Below are 21,610 nucleotides of genomic sequence, written 5' to 3' on the forward strand. Positions count from 1 at the left end.
CAAGATAATGAATGGACCTGAAGAGCTGATTTCCCTTTTAGTAACCAAACTTGGAGTGAACAGAATCCAATGGGGCGAGTGGGCAGAGATAGTAAGCAAATACAGCAGGCTGGATCCTTGGCTTTGTTGCATGGAAGAAGAGAGCACAGAGAAGTGGGTTGGGCCTGCTGAATGACCCTGGCACTTATCTCAAGCAAAGTATTTTAACGATCTTGTTAAAACACAAATCTGCCCCTACTCAAAAGCCCTCAAAAGCAGTCTACTTGCACTTAGAAATTCACCTGCCTTAAAGTAAGAATACAAAGCCCCGGGGAATTTCCTGCTGGTCCAGTCGTTAGGACATGGCACTTTCACTACCAAGTTCAGTTCAGTCGCTGTCCATCACCAACTCCTGGAGTTCACTCAGACTCACGTCCATTGAGTCAGTGATGACATCAGTCACTACCAAGGGCCTGGGTTAAATCCCTAGTCCAGGAACTAAGATTCCACAAGATGCTAGAGGCTGCCAAAACAACGACAACAACAACAAAGGAACAAACAAAAAAGCCCTCAGGGGTTACAGAATGGTGACCTCTGGGCTGCAGTAGACATGCTGTGTTTTGTTTGGCTTACAGAATCTTTAGCAAATTTGAACAAATGCACCTTGTCAGCCCAGTTGTGCATTTGAATTTGTGACCTGGAAGGAAGCACTTCTCTGCTGCTTCAACTTGGCCTCATCCTCACCCTGACCTTTCCTCAGTTCCTGGTGGACACTGCGCATTTCTTTCCTGCCTGGGAAAGAGCCATACTTGCTGTTTCTTCTCTCTGGAAGAGTTCTCCCTTCCCCTCCTTTTTCCCAGTTCACTTTTGCTTGGCTCTGGTCTCCTTCAGATTTGAACTTAAATGTTACCCCAGTACCTTATCTAAAGCAATCTAATTTTGTCCTTTTATTTATCACATGCGTGCTAAGTCACTTCAGTTGTGTCTGTTTCCTACCCTATGAATTGTAGTTTGCCAAGCTCCTCTGTCCATGGGATTCTCCAGGCAAGAATACTGGAGTGGGTTGCCATGCCCTCCTCCAGGGGATCTTCTCGACCCAGGGATCAAACCTGAGTCTCTTAGGTCTCCTGCATTGGGAGGTGGGCTCTTTACCCACTAGCACCACTGAGAAGCCCTTTATTTATCACAAGTTGCCATAATTTAATTTGTTTGCATTTGTTTGTTTCCCCCATATAGGTTCCTAAAGGGAAATAATCATATATGTCTTGAATACAGTTACTCTTAAACTCTTATCCCCATGTGTAATTCACATAGGTACTCAAATATTGGCAGATGTCGTGAGAAAGATGGCAGACATTGTTGATTATCAGAAGAGGTGGGTTCTGGTTCTAGCATTGTCATCCTGGGTTACACTTGCCAAACTAGAAGACCCTTAAGATTGCTTCCAAATTTATGAATCTAATGTTCACTGCCCTTTATAGTTTACACAGTGCAGTGACATCACCCAAGTCACAAACTGTTACATGTGATTCCTTTAGCAACTGGCTAACATAGGTTCTGCTTAGAGATTTATCATCATCCAGAATGTACAACTGAAGTAAATTTTTAAGAGGCAAAATATCCATAAACTGGAAAGTGCATAGTTTAAGCTTAGAACTGAGAAAAATAATCTAGAAGACTTCCTTTGAGAAAGTAGTAATCGAATTTATTTGCTTTCAGGTCCTTGAGCCCTTGTTTACAAATTTGTTGGAAGCAAAATAACTTTCTTTCCATTGCCTATGTTTAGAATTAGCAAAAGTATCTCTGTTTACTGACTTATCACTCAGAACACTATGCAAAAAGACACTACACATTCTCTTCTTAAACTTATCAAATCTCCCTTTGTCCATATCCTATCTTCCAAGGCTCAACCCAGCTATCTTTTCTTCCATCTTTTCTTGAAGGGATTTCCACCTTCTCTAGGCAGCATCCATTTGCATAGTTAGTTCAGTGACCAATTAGACATATATGCCCTGTTTTGGAACATTCATTACCTTGAGCTGTTATTTAAATCTTTTGTATTGTTTAACTTTGCCTCCATTTGTGTCTTTTCTCCTTTCCTCTCTCCTTAGAGGGTTGGAAACCTGTATTTGGCTTCTAATTCACGCCTTTCATTTCAACCCCAGTTCTTAACCCAGTGTAGTTCTCACAGTAAACACGCTACTGGTACTAGACAATGTTTGTGGATCTGATCTGCCCAGGAGATTAGTTACCTATTCTTAGTAGGGGAGGGGCCCCCTGGACTGTGGAGAGTAAATTTCAGTGTCCTCAAGCAACACAGGGAAGGGAACTAATCCAGACTGAGCCCCACTAAATGCTAAAGATTAACAGATACTTTACAAAGATTAGTTAATTGGGTGTCACAAGGACCTTACAAAATAGACTTTATTTATTTATTTATAGATGAGGAATCAATTCAAAGAGATTAAGTAACTTGTACAAGGACTTACAATAGTAAGTGGTGTAACTTGGCCTTTCTGACTCCAAAGCCTCCTTTCCCCCCAATATTCTGCAGTTGTCTTTTAGTAGATTCATTCCCCCTACTTCTGTATTCCCTTCATTACTATATTGCTTAGATACTTAGGGTAATAGACTGCTAAAATTTGAACTTCAGTATCCTCAAGAACCTTGGCACCTTCCAGCTTATTTAAAGGGCTCACTGGGGACTTCCCTGGTGATCCAGTGATTAGGAATCCACCTTCCAATGCAGGGGATATGGGTTCAATCTCTGATCAGGGAACTAAGATTCCACATGCCACAGTGCAACTAAGCCCTCAAGTCATAACTAGAAGCTGCCTGCTCTGAGCCCAAACGCCACAACTAAGACCCAACACAGCCAAATAACTAACTAAATAAATACAGAAATAAGTATTTAGATGGATAAATAAAGGGCTCACTGTTCTGTTCCTTCTTGAGGGGCTATCTTTGAGCTTCCAAATGATAAAGACTTCTTGCTGAATAGCACTTTGAGAGGAGCAGACAGAAGACCCAGGGCCACCAGTCCCAGAGGTGACTGGGGAGGGAGAGGGCAGAGAGGGGCATGAGAAAAAATTGCTCTTTTCTTTAAATGAAAGTCTCAAAAGCTTTTCATTCAGATTATAGGTTATTTTCATTTTCTCATTGCTTATCTACAAGGCCTAATTTTCCCCACAAAAAACACAGTATTTACAGAAAAATTCCTGTTCACTCTGACTACCATGGGCTGAATATGTATCCCTAAAATGCATGTTAAAACTCTCATCCTCAGCATGATGTATTAGGAGGTGGGAACTTTGGGAGGTAATTAGGTTCAGATGAGGTCAAGAAGTACAACCCTCCTGATGGGATTATTATCCTTTTTTTTTTTTTCTTTTTGGTAGCTCCATGCCCTATGCAGGATCCCCTACTAGGGTTGGAACCCATGTCCCCTGCATTGGGAGTGTGGAGTCCTAACTACCGCACCACCAGGGAAGTCCCAGGATTTATCATCTTTCTAAGAAGAGGAAGGGAATAGTTGTTTTTTCTCTTCTCCACAAGAGGACTCAGCAAGAAGACGGCCAGCCATCTGCAAACCAGTTAAGAAGGCTCTCTCTTGCCCCTGAATCTGCTAGCACCTTGGTTTTGGATTTATCAGTCTCCAAATCTTTGAGAAATAAATATTTATTGTTTACACTATCACACTATCTGATCTGTGGTATTTTGTTAGACCAATCCGAATTAAGACAGGCTATAAACCTCCTTCCTTATCTCTGGTGGAATTTGGACCAGTTTCTAGAAATAGACCAGCAACTTTGGAATTGCCCTCTTGTCTAGGGTGCTAGGGAGGCCAGAAAACCAGGGGTTCCCATTAAGCAAGGCCTCTCTGGGTCTGAAAACTTTTATTGTTGTTGGCAAGGGTGAGGGAAAAGGTTTAAAAAGCATGTTTTGATAGATTCTGTTCCTTTGTCCCTACCTATCTCTGCCCTCTCCAAAAATATTTGAGAGAATAGTCATAATTAAAGATTGGCTTGAGACACCAGGAAAATTTCTGAAATCCTAGTCTCTGGGAATGGAGAAGAATCTTAGAAGTCTTCAGTTCTACCTGTTTGTCCTTCATGACATGGATGGCACTATGGCCCATTGTTGGTCCTAGCTAACAATGGACCTCACTTTGTTGTTACAAAGTGAGCTGTGATGTTTTTATTTTGTGGTTGTTTTTGTTTGCTTTTTTAAATATTTATTTGGCTGTGCCAGGACTTGGTTGCAGCATGTGGGATCTTTAGTTGTGGCGTGTAGAATCTAGTTCCCTGACCAAGGATTGAACCTGGGACTCCGGCATTGGGCCTGTGGAGTCTTAGCCACTGAACACTGCCAGAAACCCCTGCAGTGTTTTTCTTCACGCTTTGCCGTCCTCTCTGGGTTCCTGCCATTTCTGGACAGTAGCTCTTCATGGGTTCCTCTTGTAATTTAAACATCCTTAGTTCTCCAAGTTGCTTTACCCAGTACCGCATCCTATTCTACTTGCCCCTTGGAGGAAGCTCTCTGGTCTGTCCATATCCTTCTTGAGGTGCCCAGAACTGGGTAGCAATTTGCACAGTAGGGTGATCAGTGAAGAGGCTGGTGGGAATGATCCCTTGCCTAGCTTTCCACACTGTTGTATAGGAGTGCCTACGGTGACATCAGCCTGTTATGGCAGCTGGGTCACAGCTTGACTCATGGCACATGTGCATGCATTTGATCAACATGAGCCAGTAGAAGTTCCTACATGCCTGTATCATGAGACATTAGAGCTGGGCCAGAGAGAGGCTGAAAGATCTTATTTATGAAGAATCTTTAGAACAGAACAGCAACTTTCCCTTCTACCTCTATTTGATGTCACTGTCCACCCTAGAGTGTCTTCCTGAGGCATTTTAGATCTTTGGGCCTGGGGAAAAGAGGAAAGCAGTAGAGGGACAGTTACCTCTAGTTTTCAGAGTTAAAAGTCTGAATCTCTGCTTCAAGATTAATTCTCAGACTATGAAAATATCTAATGGATAAAGTTTAAAAATAAAATAAAATTATTTAAAAAAAAAAAAGAAAATATCTAATGGAGAATCTGACTGCGTCTGACCTAGCCTTCAAGGCCTTGAATAGATGACACTTGGGTTTTTATCATCAAAGGAAGACAGAATGAGTTAACAGGGCAAAGGTGGTAGGATCAATTATGGTTGTAAAAGGTCTTATAGGCTGAGAGAAGAGTCTCTGAAGGCCAAAAGTAGGAATGCGGTGATGAGCCTAATCCATCACTGTTGGACACAGTAACATACAGCAGGCTGTCAGCTGGGAGATGAGCTGGTCAGCTGAGGGATGGATGGATGGGGTAGGGTATTCATTTTGGCAGAGAGGAAGAAGATGGCCCTTGCAACACAATGATATCTGTATCTACATGATGATGCCCACATCATGTTATTAACTTTGTATCAGTATTGAGTTAAGATTGATTGGGCAGCATGCCTCCTCCATTACTACAGGTTGACCGCAAAGCCATATATTTGAACTCATTCCACACTGGGAAGTACCCTAGAGGCTGGAGATGAAGTCAAGAACTCGGAGTGTGGGGCTTTCTGTGGCTAACTGATTCACAGTGGCCTAGAAGGAGGCTCAGCTGTCTCCAGGAATGGACAGAACAAGAAATGACAAGCCCATGAATGCCAGGTATGCCAGGTCAGTCACTTCCTCTTTGTGGTGTATCTTTTAGGCTCAGCTTCAAGGTGATAGGGAGGGCAGAGTTCACAAATCTGAGCTTGACTCTTCTGGGCAGAGAACTCCTTGTCAGTGGTGCCATCTGCAGGGCATTAAGGAATTTGCCAGGAATTTGATGGGATTGGGAGAGGGAAATGGCATCTCTCTCTCTCTTCCCTCCCTCAAACCTCTTAACCTGAGCATGTCCCTAAATCATAGCCCTGGGCCTCCATAAGGCTAAAAGATTCCTATTTCTCCTGGCCCTTTGGCAGGCAATATTTAAGACATCTTATCCTGCAAGGCAGGACACAGGGCTGTGGTATGACTTCCCTTAAATCTGTCCTCTGTAAAAAACAAAGAAGTGGGCTCCTCCCATTTTAACCTCAACTCAACTCAATGAGGTTAAGAATGCCAAGTAGTGAAGGCACTTCACCTTTAACAGTCTTTTAAAGGTGGATAGGTATAAGGCTTCTTGGTGGTCCAGTGGTTACCTGCCAATGGGGGGGACATGGGGGTTCGATCCCTGGGCTGGGAAGATTTTGCACCGTGGGGCAGCTGCTTCTGTGTGCCTCAACTGAACCTTTGCTCTAGAGCCCACGTGCCCTGGAATTGGTGTTCCACAACAAGAGAAACAGCTGCGATGAGAAGCCCACATGCCACAACAAAGAGTAGCCCCCGCTTGCCACAACTAAGACCCAGCACAGCCAAAAATAAATAATTTTTAAAAATAAAATGATGTGTAAAAAATTTTTTCTTAAAAAGGTGAGTTGGTGTAAATTGAAGGTGTTGTGGTTAAGGTTAATAATCATGATTATCTGTATTATCATCCTCACCATCTCTAAGTAAACTCTTCTTGTGCTTTATTTATTTCTATTTCTTTTCTAAATAAATGGCTCAGTCTTCCTGGACAGTAGCTCTGGTGTCCTGCTGAGGAGGGCTGTCAAGTCCTGAGGAGGGCTGCTTCACCTGTTCCTCACTTCCCAAGTTCAGACACACAACTATAAACTTACAAGTTCTTTCAGATTTGAGTGCGCTGTTTGCCACACTCAACTCCCCACAGTCACCTGGAGAAAGATAGGCTGGAACTCTGTGCTGCAAAAAGGAAATAGGCTCAAAAAGATGCAGAGCCCCCGACTAGTAACAGAACAAGAAGTATCTCAGTCAGTTTCCAAGCCCTCTCTACCCTGAGGTACAATTTCTCAAGAGGTGCTAAGAGAGACTTGGCCTGAAAAGAAAGTGAATGCATTTTACAAAACCTGAATTTACTGTTTATATGAAAGAGAACCAATAAAGAATCTGGCCTAAGAGGGAAATAAATAATTATTATTTATTTTTACTTCCATTAAAGCACTGTGTGGGCCATAAACATTACTGTGATTGCTGCTGGGACAGAGATGTAGATAATAAGACCCACAGCGCGCCCCCAACCTCCACCCCCCACCGACCCCCCCACCCCACCCCCCACACACAAAGGAATGCTTGATGGCATTTCCTGGTTGGCTCAGCATTTCATTATAGCCATTTCCCACCTCCCACTCCAATGTCCCACACTTAGTATCTCACAGTACCAAAAGCTTTGACTACTAGTACCTACTAGTTATCTTGATTTATGTGATGATTGGGAACAGACAGGACAGAAGGAAATACTGAATTTGAGCAGCAACCAAATAACTAGGGTATAAGGGAGATTGGATAGTTTAGGAGGAATGTAAATAGAAGGTGGCTTATAAGGGCAACAAAGTGTGTTAATTGCTCAGTTGTGTTCAACTCTGCGACCCCATGAGCCTGCTAGGCTCCTTTGTCCATGGGGATTCTCCAGGCAACAATACTGGAGTGGGTTGCCATGCCCTTCTTCAGGGAATCTTTCTAACCCAGGGATCAAACCCAGGTCTCCTGCATTGCAGAAGGATTCTTTACCATCTGAGCCACCAAAGGATTGCTTAAAAGGCAACCAAAGACACTGAAATTCGAGTTGGAACTATAGAAAATGGAAAACTCCTTCTCTCTAAACTACAGGTTTCCTCCCTTTTAAAAGATGAAATATTCCAAGTATCCTTCTGGGTTTTGTATATAACTCCCAACAACCCACATCTCCTACTATTGTGTAGTTTCCTCCCACACGGAATAGGACTGACACGTGTAACCAATAGGATATTGTAGAAATGAGAATGTTTCAAGATATTGCAGTTTTCGACTTGCCTTGTCCTGGATCACCCTGGACAACACCCTTGTCCTGGATGTTGTGAGGACAATGAAGCAGTCCTATGGAGAAGTCCCTGTGGTGAAGAACAAAGGCTACCTGCTAACAACCAGCACTAACTTGCCAGGCATGTGAGTGAACCCCCTTGGAAGTGAATCCTCCAGCTAAAATCAAGCATTCTGGGGAGGGAGGTGGAAAGGAGGGTCAGGATGGGGAACACATGTACACCCATGGCTGATTCATGTGAATGTATGGCAAAAACCACCACAATATTGTAATTAGCCTCCAATTAAAATTAAAAAAAATCTTAAAAAGAGAAAAAAAAAAATCAAGCATTCAGATACTGCATCCTCAGTCAACATCTTTACTGAAATCTCGAGAAATCCTGAGTCAGAACCATACAGCTAAGGTGCTCCTGAATTCCTGACCCTCAGAAACTGCATGAGGTCATACATTTTTTAAAAATATACATATATTAAGCCACATATACATATAAGTTTTTTATATACATATTATTTTTATGACAATAGATAATGGCATTACAAATACCTATGTACCCACCACCCAAACTGTCATAACTCTTTATTACATATCTTTTCTTAAAAATACAAACATCCACCCCCCACAAAACAAAATATCCTGTGCCTGCTTTGTGCCTCAGGACTCAAAAAACAACATGGCACACCATAGTGTGTGCTTTTCCCTCCAAAACCTCCTCTGTATTGGTTTGGTTTCCCAGGATCCAGCCCAGCTACCTCTCTCTCTCTCTCTCGTATGGCAAGCGAGAGACCTTTCAAAGGTTCTTCAGTCAGCTCTAAAAATGGCCTCCCTGAAAGTTCAACACTAATGCAAAGCCCTATCTTCATTTGGGCACTGATTTATTAGGGTTCCCATCAGTGCTATAAAGGCCGATATCTGCCTTCCCCTGGGACCTGTGGTTTCTGGCTACATTGGGTTGCTGTACTTGGCCTGTAGTGCCTCCCAAAAGAGCTCTCTAAAATGTCTGTGGATTTTATCAGGAGTTGAGAACTATGAATATTCTCTAAGTTTATAGGATTTATTGACTAGGGAAAGAACTGGCAAAATTTTACTCACCTCTATTCTCAACTTTTCAGACCTTTATAATCCATGTGCTTCCTGAACTTTTAATTATATTTTCTCTAGGCAGAGGACTTAACCTCTCTTCTATAGTGGGCTTTAGATGTAGCCACACTGTATACTGGAAAGAATGTAAACTATGCCCAGTGCTACAAATTGTAACTTTGTCTTAACCTTTGCAAGTGTTGCCATTTCATCCCTCTTAAGCAGCTGCTCTTCCACAGGTGTAGGGCTTAAACAATTTCATATTGTTTTGTTGGTCAGCAGGAATTCTGATCCTACAACTTTCCTCCTTCCATCATTACAGGGTAGGAGTTTTTATCTTTTGGCTCAAATATTCCCCCAACCAAATGTTTACCTGTTCCAAAACTGGAGTACCAAAATCACTCTCATCTGAAATTTGCATCATTCCAAGGCCTCTGAGCTGGATTTCAACAAAATACTGGTTGAAGTGATGTTAACAGACCAGTTTCAGAGTACACCTTCCCACCAGAGATATCTGGAGCGAATTCCTTGATATTACTTCCAGTGGCAGGCTTTCAGGTATAGGAGTGAAAAGTACTTCTTGGAGAAACCAATTTAGAATAAGCACAGAACTCTATATTTTCTTTCTTAAAATCTTTACTTTTGAGACAGGACATAAGTGTTACAGACACACATGGAAAAGCAATACATGATCATAGTTGAAAGCGAAGACAATCTAGTCAGAAAGCTTTTACACCTGTCAGCTAATGCTGAAGTTGAGTATGACATGCTGCAAGGCTCAAAGGAATGGTAATTAATATTCCTCTCCTTCTTCCTCTCCCTCTCCTTCCACAGAATCCACACCAACCTCCTCATAATCCTTCTCAAGGGCAGCCATGTCCTCACGGGCCTCAGAAAACTCTCCTTCCTCCATGCCCTCACCCACGTACCAGTGAACAAAGGCACGCTTGGCATACATCAGGTCAAACTTGTGGTCCAGGCGAGCCCAGGCCTCAGCGATGGCTGTGGTGTTGCTCAGCATGCACACAGCTCGCTGTACTTTGGCCAGGTCTCCACCAGGTACCACAGTGGGAGGCTGGTAGTTAATGCCAACCTTGAAGCCAGTGGGGCACCAGTCCACAAACTGGATGCTGCGCTTGGTCTTGATGGTGGCAATGGCAGCATTGACATCTTTGGGAACCACGTCACCACGGTACAACAGGCAGCAGGCCATGTATTTCCCATGGCGAGGGTCACATTTCACCATCTGGTTGGCTGGCTCAAAGCAAGCATTGGTGATCTCTGCTACAGAAAGCTGTTCATGGTAGGCTTTCTCAGCAGAGATGACAGGGGCGTATGTGGCCAGAGGGAAGTGGATGCGGGGATAGGGCACCAGGTTGGTCTGGAACTCTGTCAGATCCACATTCAGGGCTCCATCAAACCTCAGGGAAGCAGTGATGGAGGACACTATCTGGCTAATAAGGCGGTTAAGATTTGTGTAGGTTGGGCGCTCAATGTCGAGGTTTCTACGACAGATGTCATAGATGGCCTCATTGTCTACCATGAAGGCACAATCAGAGTGCTCCAGGGTGGTGTGGGTGGTGAGGATGGAGTTGTAGGGCTCAACGACAGCTGTGGAAACCTGGGGGGCTGGGTAAATGGAGAACTCCAGCTTGGACTTCTTGCCATAATCGACAGAGAGGCGTTCCATCAGCAGGGAGGTGAACCCAGAACCAGTTCCCCCACCAAAGCTGTGGAAAACCAAGAAGCCTTGAAGACCTGTGCATTGGTCAGCCTGTTAAAAGAGGAATAGAAAAAACATAGTTATTGTTCTTTCTGATGTCATCATAGTAAAGACTTCTACTTTTCATATTAATCCCAAAAAGATTGTATTTTGACATGAAACGCTTAAAAAAAAAAAAAAGTAGATCTTCCCTAAATTACTCAGCATTTTATTAAAATTATCTTCATAAATATTTATCAAGTGACATCAAATAGTCCATATTTTAGTTGAACTTTTAAAAAACTATAAAGGAATAATTAACCTCACTCTTAATTGCATTTCAGTTGTTTTTGAAAAAAAAAAAAAAAGAAAAAGCATATTTCAAAAATCTCTCTTTGGTTCATTAATTTACTTTATTCTTGAGAATAAATGTACCAGTTTCCGAATTCGGTCCAAGACGAGGTCAATGATCTCCTTGCCAATGGTGTAGTGACCCCGGGCATAGTTATTGGCGGCATCTTCTTTGCCTGTGATGAGCTGCTCAGGGTGGAAGAGCTGGCGGTAGGTGCCAGTGCGAACCTCATCTGGAAAAGGAAAATGAAGCAGCCACCCATCATTAACAACCCACACAAGTCTGCTCCACCCCAGGCTATCAGTGGAGCCCACAGGACACACCTCCTGTCCCAGACCCCCAGGATTCTCACTGAAGCTACTGAGGTCAACTCACCAATGACTGTGGGTTCCAGGTCTACAAACACTGCCCTGGGCACATGCTTGCCAGCCCCTGTCTCACTGAAGAAGGTGTTGAAGGAGTCGTCTCCTCCCCCAATAGTCTTGTCACTTGGCATCTGGCCATCGGGCTGAATGCCGTGTTCCAGGCAGTAGAGCTCCCAGCAGGCATTGCCGATCTGGACACCAGCCTGGCCAACGTGGATGGAGATGCACTCACGCTGTGAGAGAGGGAAAAAAACCGCATTAAAACACACACACAAAACCCACAAGACATTTAACAAAAATGCTAAATGTTTATGGAAACCTAATCTTAAATTTCCTTCTAAAATGGAGTGCTTTTTAAAAAAAATCTAGGGTAGAAGGGCTATAATTCTGATGTACATTGCTTTTAATTAATTTCCTTTCCCCGTCTAAATCGGGAAGGCCTCCTTCTAGACCAAGAACAGAGCTTAGTCATTGCTTCCTCCTTTGAGGATCAAGATAAAGAGGAGGTCATCCATTTAGCGCCCAGAGCCCAGAATGCCATTCTAGAGTAGGTGGCCAGATTTCCGGGCAGCTCCCAGCACAGGAAGCACGTGGCCAGAGCAGTGCAGAGGAAATGCCTGGCCACAGGGACGAGGGGGTGGGGCTCTGCGGCAAAGGATGAATGAGCAATTCAGGGCGCGCGCGCCCGCGCCCCTCTGCGGTTCGCGGAATCGCGCAGCTGCAGAAACTCTTAAAAGCCACGTCTGCAGAGGCGCAGCCATGGCCGACCATCTTCGCTTCGTGCAGGCGTGAAGCTCAGTTCAGCATCTCCACACCTGTCACGACGCAGCAGGGGATTATTGGAGACCCAGATCCGATTTCTATTCCCTCAAAACCCCCACCGCCACCACCTGCTCCCACACGCATTCCTAAAACAGCGGAGGGAAGGGAGAGACAGATGGCCTTTACAGGCTGCTGAGAGCTAGTTGTCTTAAGATATTGGTGCAGTGCAGCACATCGATAAGGAGTCCTCCACATTCACCTTACTCCTTATTTTTTAAAGGAGAACTCAGGGTAACAGGAAACAGGCCCTCCAGTCATAGACCTGCAGCGCCCCAGCGCGCACGCGCGTACCGCAGTGGCGGGCTCCCGGCCACTCCCAGGCGGGAAGGTAACGGTCGCGCGTGCGCAGTTCCTTCCCGCCTCCGGTTTTCATGCTGAGGAGGAAGTGAGGGCGGGGAGAGCCCGCGCGCGCGCTCGCTAAAGGCTGGGGAGAATGTAAGAGGGGGATGGGAATGCGCGGGAAAAGACTGCAGGGTCTTGGGGGCGCCAAGCCCAGAAGCTAGGGCTAAATGAGAGCGCTAACCATGGTGAAGGAGAACCAGTGCCCCGCCATCCCGTTCTACACTCTCAGAAGAAAAGGCGGTGGCCCCCTTCCTCCTGGGCCCCAGCCTTTCTCCACAAATCGAGGTCTATCTACTCTCACCCTCGGCTCCCGCCTCGCTCTTCGCCCTCCAAATGGACAGCGGTGGGGCCAGCCCTGTCCAGCTAGAAGCCCTTAGCGATCCCCTGGCTCGTTTTCCCTAGTGAAGTCGACGGTCTACTCACCATGGTGGCTACGGGTCAGCAGGCGCAGGCAACAGGAGTAGACACGGGTCCCGGTTACTGTCCCCGACAAGCTAAGAGTCGAGGTAAGTAACGCACTGGAGCGGGGGCGGTGCGGGAGCTACTTAAGTAGCGGTCCGGGGCGGGGCGGGCGGGCAAAGGCGGTGCCGTGGCCGCAGGCCCCTCCTCCGCCCGAGCGCACCCACTGGGCGCCCGGCTCAGCAGCCGCAGAGGCGGGTTCCTGGCCCCGAGCGGCCTCCCCGCGCCCGCCGTGCGGGGCGGGGTCCGCCGCGCCTGCGGATCGCGAGCTCCGGTGCTGCAGTCTTTGGCGCATGGCTGCAGGAGCCTGGGCGGGGGTGACGATGGGGGTGGGGCGCAGGTTTGGAAGAAACCAACACGGGGATGAGGGCTCGATTGCCGTTATTTTGGGCGAATCTTAAGATTTAAGAAGTCTACACAGTTTTAAAGATGAAGAAATGCAGAAATGAAATGCAGAAACTTCTGGTCCAGATAGCTCAGCTGGTTATTTCCACGTTGTCATCATTTGTCAATGAGTTTTGTTTTTCTCTTCCTAGTTTCTTTAAAATGGCAGTACAGAATGCATTTATCTGATAAAGTGGAGGAGCAAGGTTTAGAAAAAATTGAATAGTTTTACTTGGTTTACTTGTTCTTTAAACTAAAGGCCCCAAATAGTATTTCAGTCATTTAAAGAGTAAGCACCTAAGCACTGAACAACTGAGCTGTTAAAAGGGTAGGGTAGGCCCCATTTTCAGACGGAAACCAATCAACTTTATGAAACAGCTCTAGGGCCTTTTAGAACGAGAGATTTAAAGACACATCTCAAAGTTGGTAGCCGAATTGAAGAAGTAAGGACAGAAGCTTGGGGAGAGAGGAAATTGTTTGACTACCAAAGATGTTAAGAGGTAGAGATTCCTTGGACTACAGTTTTGTTTTGTTGTTGTTGTTTTTTGCGGGGGGCGGGGCGGGTTGCTGCGGTGGGTCATCCTTGCTGTATGCGGGTTTTCTCTAGTTGCGGCAATGGGAGGCTACTCTCTAGTTGCGGGCCACAGGCTTCTCATTGCTGTGGCTTCTCTTGGGGACTGCGGGCTCTAAGGCGTGAGGGCTTTAGTAGTTGTGGCTTTCGGGCTCTGGGGAGTTGGGGGACTCAGTAATTACTGGCAATTGGGCTCAGCGACTCTGAGGAATGTGCGATCTTCCCAGACCAGGGATCAAACTCATGTCCCCTGCATTGGCGGGCAGTTCTTAACCACTGAATCACCAGGGAAACCCTAGAGTTTTATAAAACCTTTTTTTTTTTAATTGACGTACAATGTAGTTGACATACAAAGTTACATTACTTTCGAGTGTACATTGTTGCATTACTTTCAAGTGTACAACATTGTGATTTTACATTTATATACATTGTCACTCTTAAAACAACCAGTTATTTAAGCAGCAAGATGGGTTTATTTAGGAACAGAAGAGAATCACAGTTTGGGACAGGCAAGTTATCGGGAGTCAGCCAAATCCAGAGAACAAAGGAGAGTGCTTTTATTTGATTTTAAGAGGAAACTGTAGGGGGACTGTTTGAAGAAAACTTCATGGAGAAGAATGAGAGTTCAAGATTGCTGCCATTTCTCACTGGCTGTAAGTGGTGGTTATAGTTGTTGGGACAGGGAGGGATCTGCCTTCCTTTTTATAAAAGCAGGAGATGAAATACCTGTGTTAAAATGTCCTCTCTCATACCTTAAGAAAAGTAAGATTCTTATCTTCCTTCTCCCTGCTGGTTCTGCAGACTGCAACTGGTGCTACATGTACTGAGAGTCCTTCCTCCTTCAGGGCTTCCTGACTCCATTTAAAATGAAGTTTCCCTTATTTATGTTCACATTTACCCCTTTTGATCAAGATCTTTCCTCAAAAGCATTGCTGATCAATGCAGATGTAATGTAAAGAAGGCTTAGTATTATTTATTTGAAAGTGCTTTCCATGTAATTTAACATATCAAATAAACCTAATTACTCTAATATCTTTCTTTTTATAAGGAGAGAGAACAGGTCTTTTGAGATGCTCCAGGGCTCCTCTGGGAAAATGCCAGTTAGTCTAAGGACAAAAAGTCTTAATTTAGAATTTGATTTTAGTAATGTTTGTCAAAAATATTAGAAGGTTCAGACACTTAACTAAATAGGATCACAGATAATTATGAAATAATCTTTAAATATTCATTTTACCCAAGTGGTAAAAAGATTTCAAAAGCAATTGTAGAAGGTTACATAGCTGCAAGAAGCTTTAGCTCTTTTACAAGTTGATTTTGGCAAGGGATCTTCTACAGCAATCTGTATTTTTAAGAATGTCTTTTTTCCCTCATAAATCCAGTTTTATTAGTTCAAATATTGTCTTCTCAAAAACTTACAAAGCTTATCTAGAGAAGAAATGATGCAAGGCAATAGTTACAGAGTAACTTCAGGTTTATTCTTGGAGGAGAGCATATTTACCTATATTTGTTTGTGAAGTTGCTTCTTGTGTCTGACTGTTTGTGACCATATGGACTTTAGCTCACCAAGCTCCTCTGTCCAGGGTATTCTCCAAGCAAGAATACTGGAGTGGGTTGCCATACCCTTCTTCCTGACCCAGGGATCTTCCTGACCCAGGGATGGAACCCTTGTCTCTTAGATCTGCATTGACAGTTGGGTTCTTTACCACTAGAGCCACCTGGGAAGCCCCATAGGTAAATATGCATTACATTAAATGATTATAAACTCCTACATAATATAGTTAAAATAAGTCATATGCTTTTTGGAAATTACAGTGTAGTTTCATTCTGAAATAGCTCTGCTATACTGGGAATGATAGAACAGGGAGGGGAAACAGGATCCCCATGTTATTGCTGGAAAGGGTTGTTCTAATATGAGTAGGCAGAATAAAAGTTTGAAAGGTGGGACAACAATTTCTAAACTGATGGCAGATTTACAAATATCTGGGAAGCTACCAGCAGAATTCATCAGCCTTGCAAGTAGTTGTAAGAAATGGAGGATGTTCTTTTAAAGAAGGACTGCTGCTTGGCTGTAAGTCTGAAAAGACAAGGCAACAAAGTATGAGCCTACCAGAGAGTGACTACAGCCTTGAGCTGTCATCTGCGTATGTATAAGGCAGCAAGAGGGGTGGTTCTTGTTTGGCCTTTTCAGCTGGCTACATAGACCCTTTTTGTTGCTTAATTTACTGTGGCATAAGAACAGCAACATTCAAATGAGTTGGATGATTTCACAGTAAGAAATGAAGTGTATTTATGGCCCAGCACATACTTACATATATAAAGCCATGTAAGTAACTGAAATGAAAGTTTAATAAGCTGACATGTATTTCCTATGTTTAGTATATGCCATGCATGTATTCTGGTTTACATTTTATGAAATTATTCTCTTTTATTTATAGATAATAAATGTAACTATCTATAAATTATAGATAAATTGAAGACACATAGTGTCCATTTGTCTATACAGATAAATATATTATATATATATTTTATATTTAAATACATGCTAATCTTAATTAACCAATGTTCCATAATCGCCGTTTGAAGAAATAAGGAAATTACAGTAAATCCTCCCACAGTGGTAGGAGAAAACTTTGATGGGCATTCCACTGTTTCTTAGCTTCCAAAGGGGTGCTTGTTGCTTTGCCTTCATTTTCTCAGTATCATTCCACATAGTTTGTGCAGTTAATTTATGCTTATTACTCTAAATGTTTGACACTTTCTCTTTGATTAATTTTGTATTCTCAGTTCTTTTTCTGACCTTTTAAACTGTTTATAATCTTTGCTTCCCACTGAAAACTAGAAAGCAAATTGTTAACTGTTTATCATATATGAGTATCCTGCAGTAGATTAGCAAACTTACAAACACATTTATAATTTTTATTTATTTATTTGTGGCTGTGCTAGGTCTTCTTTGCTGTGTGCAGGCTTTCTTTCCAGTTGCAGTGCAAGAGCTTCTTATTGTGTTAGCTTCTCTTGTTGTGGAGCACAGGCTGTAGGGTTCGTGGGCTTCAGTAGTTGTGGCTTGCAGGCTCTAAAGTGCAAGCTCAGTGGTTAGTTGCCTTGTGGCAGGTGTCCTGAACTGGGGATCACACCCTCATCGCCTGCATTGGCAGGCAGATTCTTAACCACTTGACACCAGGGATGCCCATATATACATTTATAAATGCTTCCTCATAATAAAATTTTTCAGTATGGCATAAAACATTTGTTACTGGACCTAAATATTTTTTGTCTCTGTAAAAATTAAATAACCCCAAGTAGCTACATTTATGTTTGCCATTTAATGTTTATTTTAGTTGGAAATGATTAGATGATTTAGATATTCAATGGAAATCCATTATTTTGTTTAGCTCAGTATAAACTTTTATTTTCATGTAAAATAAGTTGTTTTTAACAGTGATGCTTGGATTAGATGTTAAACAGCTAAACATCATCTTAGGTTTTTGTTTTGTCTTTTGCTGTTGACAAATTCTGTAACAGAAATAGCATGAGGAAGAGGAGAAGGGGACAACAGAGGATGAGATGGGTGGATGGCATCACCAACTCGATGGACATGAGTTTAACAAGCTCTGGAAGTTGGTGATGGACAGGGAAGCCTGGCGTGCTGCAGTCCATGGGGTCGCAGAGTCGAACATGACTGATCGACTGAACTGAACTGAACAAAAATGGTAAACATAGACTGTAAAAATTCATAGTTCATATTGAATGATTTTCTTATTCAGATTTGTTGAAAGCTTTATCAAGTCAGAATAAGAAAAAATATATATATGTAAATTTTTTTTGCCACTCCATGAGGCATTTGGGGTCCTAGTTCCCCAACCAGGGATTAAACCTGTGCCCCCTGCAGTGGAAGCACAGAGTCCCAACCACTGGACCACCAGGGAAGTCCCTCTAATAATTATTCTTGTAGTCATAAACCTTTAAAATGGTTTTCAAGTCAAAATCCAAATTTGTGCACGTGTCCCAAACAGGGTCATAGGAGATAGGAATATATTTGAATATTGTCTCACTTTTCTTAAAAGAAGATGGAAAATAATTAGCTTGACTGGAAAGATGAGTGTTAGCGAACCACACTGCTGAACTCCATTTTGCTGTCTGCTCTGGATGAAAGCCATTTGAAAGCAGACACCTCCCTCCTCCGAGCTCTGCAGAACCTTAGAGCGTTCATTGCAGAAAATTTCTCCTGCAGGCCCATATGTTTCCCCAGATACCTTTCTAAAATCATTAGCTTTGCTAACCTTTTAATCTGTGAATTCCCCTGCTGTGAATGAGGAAGTATTTGAGGTTTTTTTTTTTTAAGATCCCTGATAATACCTTAGATTTCAGAGAGAGTAGCAGAGCCATAAGAGACCTTTAAATATAATCTAGTCTGGTATCTTTATGCCAGAAAAATGTTGAATAATGCTAAGGTGGTTTATATTGCTACCTTTTAGTATCTAAGAGGAAAGGCTGACTTTTTTTCTTCTTTTTCGCTCATACCAAATTTCAATTCAGTTCCGTCGCACAGTCGTGTCCACCTCTTTGCGACCTCATGGATTATAGCATGCCAGGCTTCCCTGTCCATCATCAACTCCTGGAGCTTGTTCAAACTCATGTCCATTGAGTTGGTGATGCCATCCAACCATCTCAACCTCTGTCGTCCCCTTCTCTTCCTGTCTTCGATCTTTCCCAGCATCAGTGTCTTTTCCAATGAGTCAGCTCTTCACATCAGGTGGCCAAAATATCGGAACTTCAGCTTCACCATCAGTCCTTCCAATGAATATTCAGGACTGATTTCCTTTAGGATGGACTGGTTGGATCTCCTTGCAGTCCAAGAGACTCTCAAAAGTCTTCTCCAACACCACAGTTCAAAAGCATCAATTCTTCAGCACTGGAGCCTCGTGGGCTGCCGTCTATGGGGTCGCACAGAGTTGGACATGACTGAAGCGACTTAGCAATAGCAGCAGCAGCTTGCTTTATGGTCCAACTCTCACATCCATACATGTCTACTGGAAAAACCATAGCTTTGACTAGACGGACCTTTGTTGACAGAGTAATGTCTCTGCTTTTTAACATGCTGTCTAGGTTGGTCATAGCTTTTTTTCCAAGGAGCAAGCATCTTTTAATTTCATGGCTTCAGTCACCATCTGCAGTGATTTTGGAGCCCCCCAAAAATAAAGTCTGTCACTGTTTCCACTGTTTCCCCATCTATTTGCCATGAAGTGGTGGGACCGGATGCCATGATCTTAGTTTTCTGAATGCTGAGTTTTTTGTTTTTTTTTTGTTTTTTTTCTGGCTGTGCTGGATCTTAGCTGCAGTGTGTGGGTTTCTCATTATGGTGGCTTCTCTTGTTATGAAGCATGGTAGGACCCAGGCCAGAGCTGGGCTCAGTAGTTGTGGCATATGGGCTTAGTTGCTCTGTGGGACATGGGATCTTCCTGGGTCAGGGATTGAACCTGTGTCTCCTGCATTGGCAGGCAGATTCTTATCTGCTTTACCACCAGGGAAGTCCCTGAATGTTGAGTTTTAAGCCAGCTTTTTCACTTTCCTCTTTCATCAAGAGGCTCTTTAGTTCTTCTTCACTTTCTGCCATAAGGGTGGTGTCATCTGCATATCTGAGGCTATTGATATTTCTCCCAACAATCTTGATTCTAGCTTGTGCTTCATCCAGCCTGGCATTTCACATGATATACTCTGCATTGAAGTTAAATAAGCGAGGTGACAATATACAGCCTTGATGTACTCCTTTCCCAATTTGGAACCAGTCTGTTGTTCCGTGTCCAGTTCCATCTGTTGCTTCTTGACCTGCATACAGATTTCTCAGGAGGCAGGTAAGGTAGTCTGGTATTCCCATCTCCTGAAGAATTTTCCACAGTCTGTTGTGATCCACACAATCAAAGACTTTGGCGTACATAGCTCTATTTGTTTATATTATATATAGATATGTATACTTTGTCTATATTTAACAACTGAATAGTAGTTATCTATCACTTGAATATAAACAGTATCATCCACTGTCTTAACTTTTTAACTGATTTTGTAGGTCTTTTTGTCAGAGTGTTTCAGGACCTGTAACTATTTGGTCTGAGTCTGATATAGTGGGAAAACCCTGTGTTGCTATTTGAATCTCCTATCTTTGCTACTTAATATCCTGGCCATTTGCTACTTTCTAACAGTCGGTAATGGGTGTTTTTTTGTTTTTTTAAGTCAGTAACATTTTTGATAGTTCCATATTTGGTTTAGACACAAAACTTTACAAAGTATTTTGTTCATTTTACCAATCCTATAATGAAAGACAAAAATAATAAATAGAAACAAGTTTCTAAGCATCAACTATTTTCAAACACTTGACTTTTTATTCTTTGTGTTACAATGTTATAAATTTATATATGGCATTTTGTGTATTTTTTCCCCCCACAGATAGATGTATAGGGGAGAGAAAATTGACTTTGATTTCAGATAGTACTAATTTCAATTCTGACTATCAGTTAATAATGGTATGACTTTACACTCATTATTATCTTTCTCAAGCTTCATTTATGAATGGAAATGAGTATTACCTTTGGAGTCATTTTTTGTTTGGAGTTGTTGTCTGTTTGTTTTGGAAATGTTTAAATCAGTGCAATGAAACTGAATTTTAGAGACACTGGATGTCATTAATTTGGATATCATTAGTTTATTATAAAAGGAAAGCATAGAAATTATTTACATGAAAGATTTCAAAACTTCCCTGGGATTGGCAGCTTCACGTGGTGCCATCTCAATAGTAATTTATTTCCGTTTACTTATTTTCCAAGAATGTCATCATCTCTAATAAGAAATAATTCTTACTGTCTAGAACCACTTTAATGCCTCCATATTCTAGAGGAAGAATTAACTCTTAACTTTATCTCCAACTTTCACAGGAGCTGGTTTTCTTTAGAGCCCCATCCAACAGCTACTACTATTGCTTGAAATACTTTTCCTTGAGGTTTTTCTGGAAGCATAATGCCTCCTTTGGTTACAGTTTCAGTTGTGCTTATTTCAACTAAAATTGGCCAAAGAGAGGAAGAAACTTTCTAAATCCCTGTGATGCCTTGAGCAGCCCCCATTGTGATTAGTACTCTGTGCTTCTGCTACGAGAAGAGACTCACAGTTGAAATCATCTTTTTAACATGCTGTCATGTTCAGTTCCACTAGCAAATTCTATCAGCTTTACCATCAAAATATGCACATTACTTTTTATCACATCGCCTGATTTTGTAGCATTTATAGCATATGAAATTACCTTGTTTGTATATTTATGTTTAAAATTTCTCCTTAATTAAAATGCAAGCTCCATGTCTGTTTTCGTGGAAATCAATTTTGATTGCTGTCTCTGAAACCACTTTTTTTCTCTTATTTGTTGCCAAGATAAACTCCCCTCTTTTTTTAAAGGGTATGCATGTGTTCAATCCCAGGGATTGAGGGAACCCTGTTTCGCTTTGCCAGATGCTTGCTTTCTCAGTCTCCTTCATAACTGGACCCAGTTCTGGCCAAAGCAACATAAAAGGAAGTCTGCTAGGGTGTTTCTGGGAATGACTTTTCTCCCTGATCAAAAAAGATTGCAACTTGAGGAAAGCCCTCTTGTTTCACT

General features: G+C 42.6%; 1 protein-coding gene across 1 annotated transcript; it reads right to left on the minus strand.

The window, feature by feature from the left end:
* Positions 1 to 9,598: 9,598 nt before the first annotated feature.
* On the minus strand, positions 9,599 to 13,304 carry LOC113893086 (tubulin alpha-1B chain). The gene is made up of 4 exons (XM_027542747.1): positions 12,987 to 13,304; positions 11,410 to 11,632; positions 11,118 to 11,266; positions 9,599 to 10,754 (listed from the first exon to the last, which is right to left on the minus strand). The coding sequence occupies exons 1-4, from the start codon at positions 12,987 to 12,989 to the stop codon at positions 9,774 to 9,776; spliced, it is 1,356 nt and encodes a 451-aa protein (XP_027398548.1). The 5' UTR covers positions 12,990 to 13,304; the 3' UTR covers positions 9,599 to 9,773.
* Positions 13,305 to 21,610: the final 8,306 nt, after the last annotated feature.

The sequence above is a fragment of the Bos indicus x Bos taurus genome, chromosome 5 (genome assembly GCF_003369695.1).
Source record: "Bos indicus x Bos taurus breed Angus x Brahman F1 hybrid chromosome 5, Bos_hybrid_MaternalHap_v2.0, whole genome shotgun sequence".
Classification (NCBI taxonomy): Eukaryota; Metazoa; Chordata; class Mammalia; order Artiodactyla; family Bovidae; genus Bos; species Bos indicus x Bos taurus.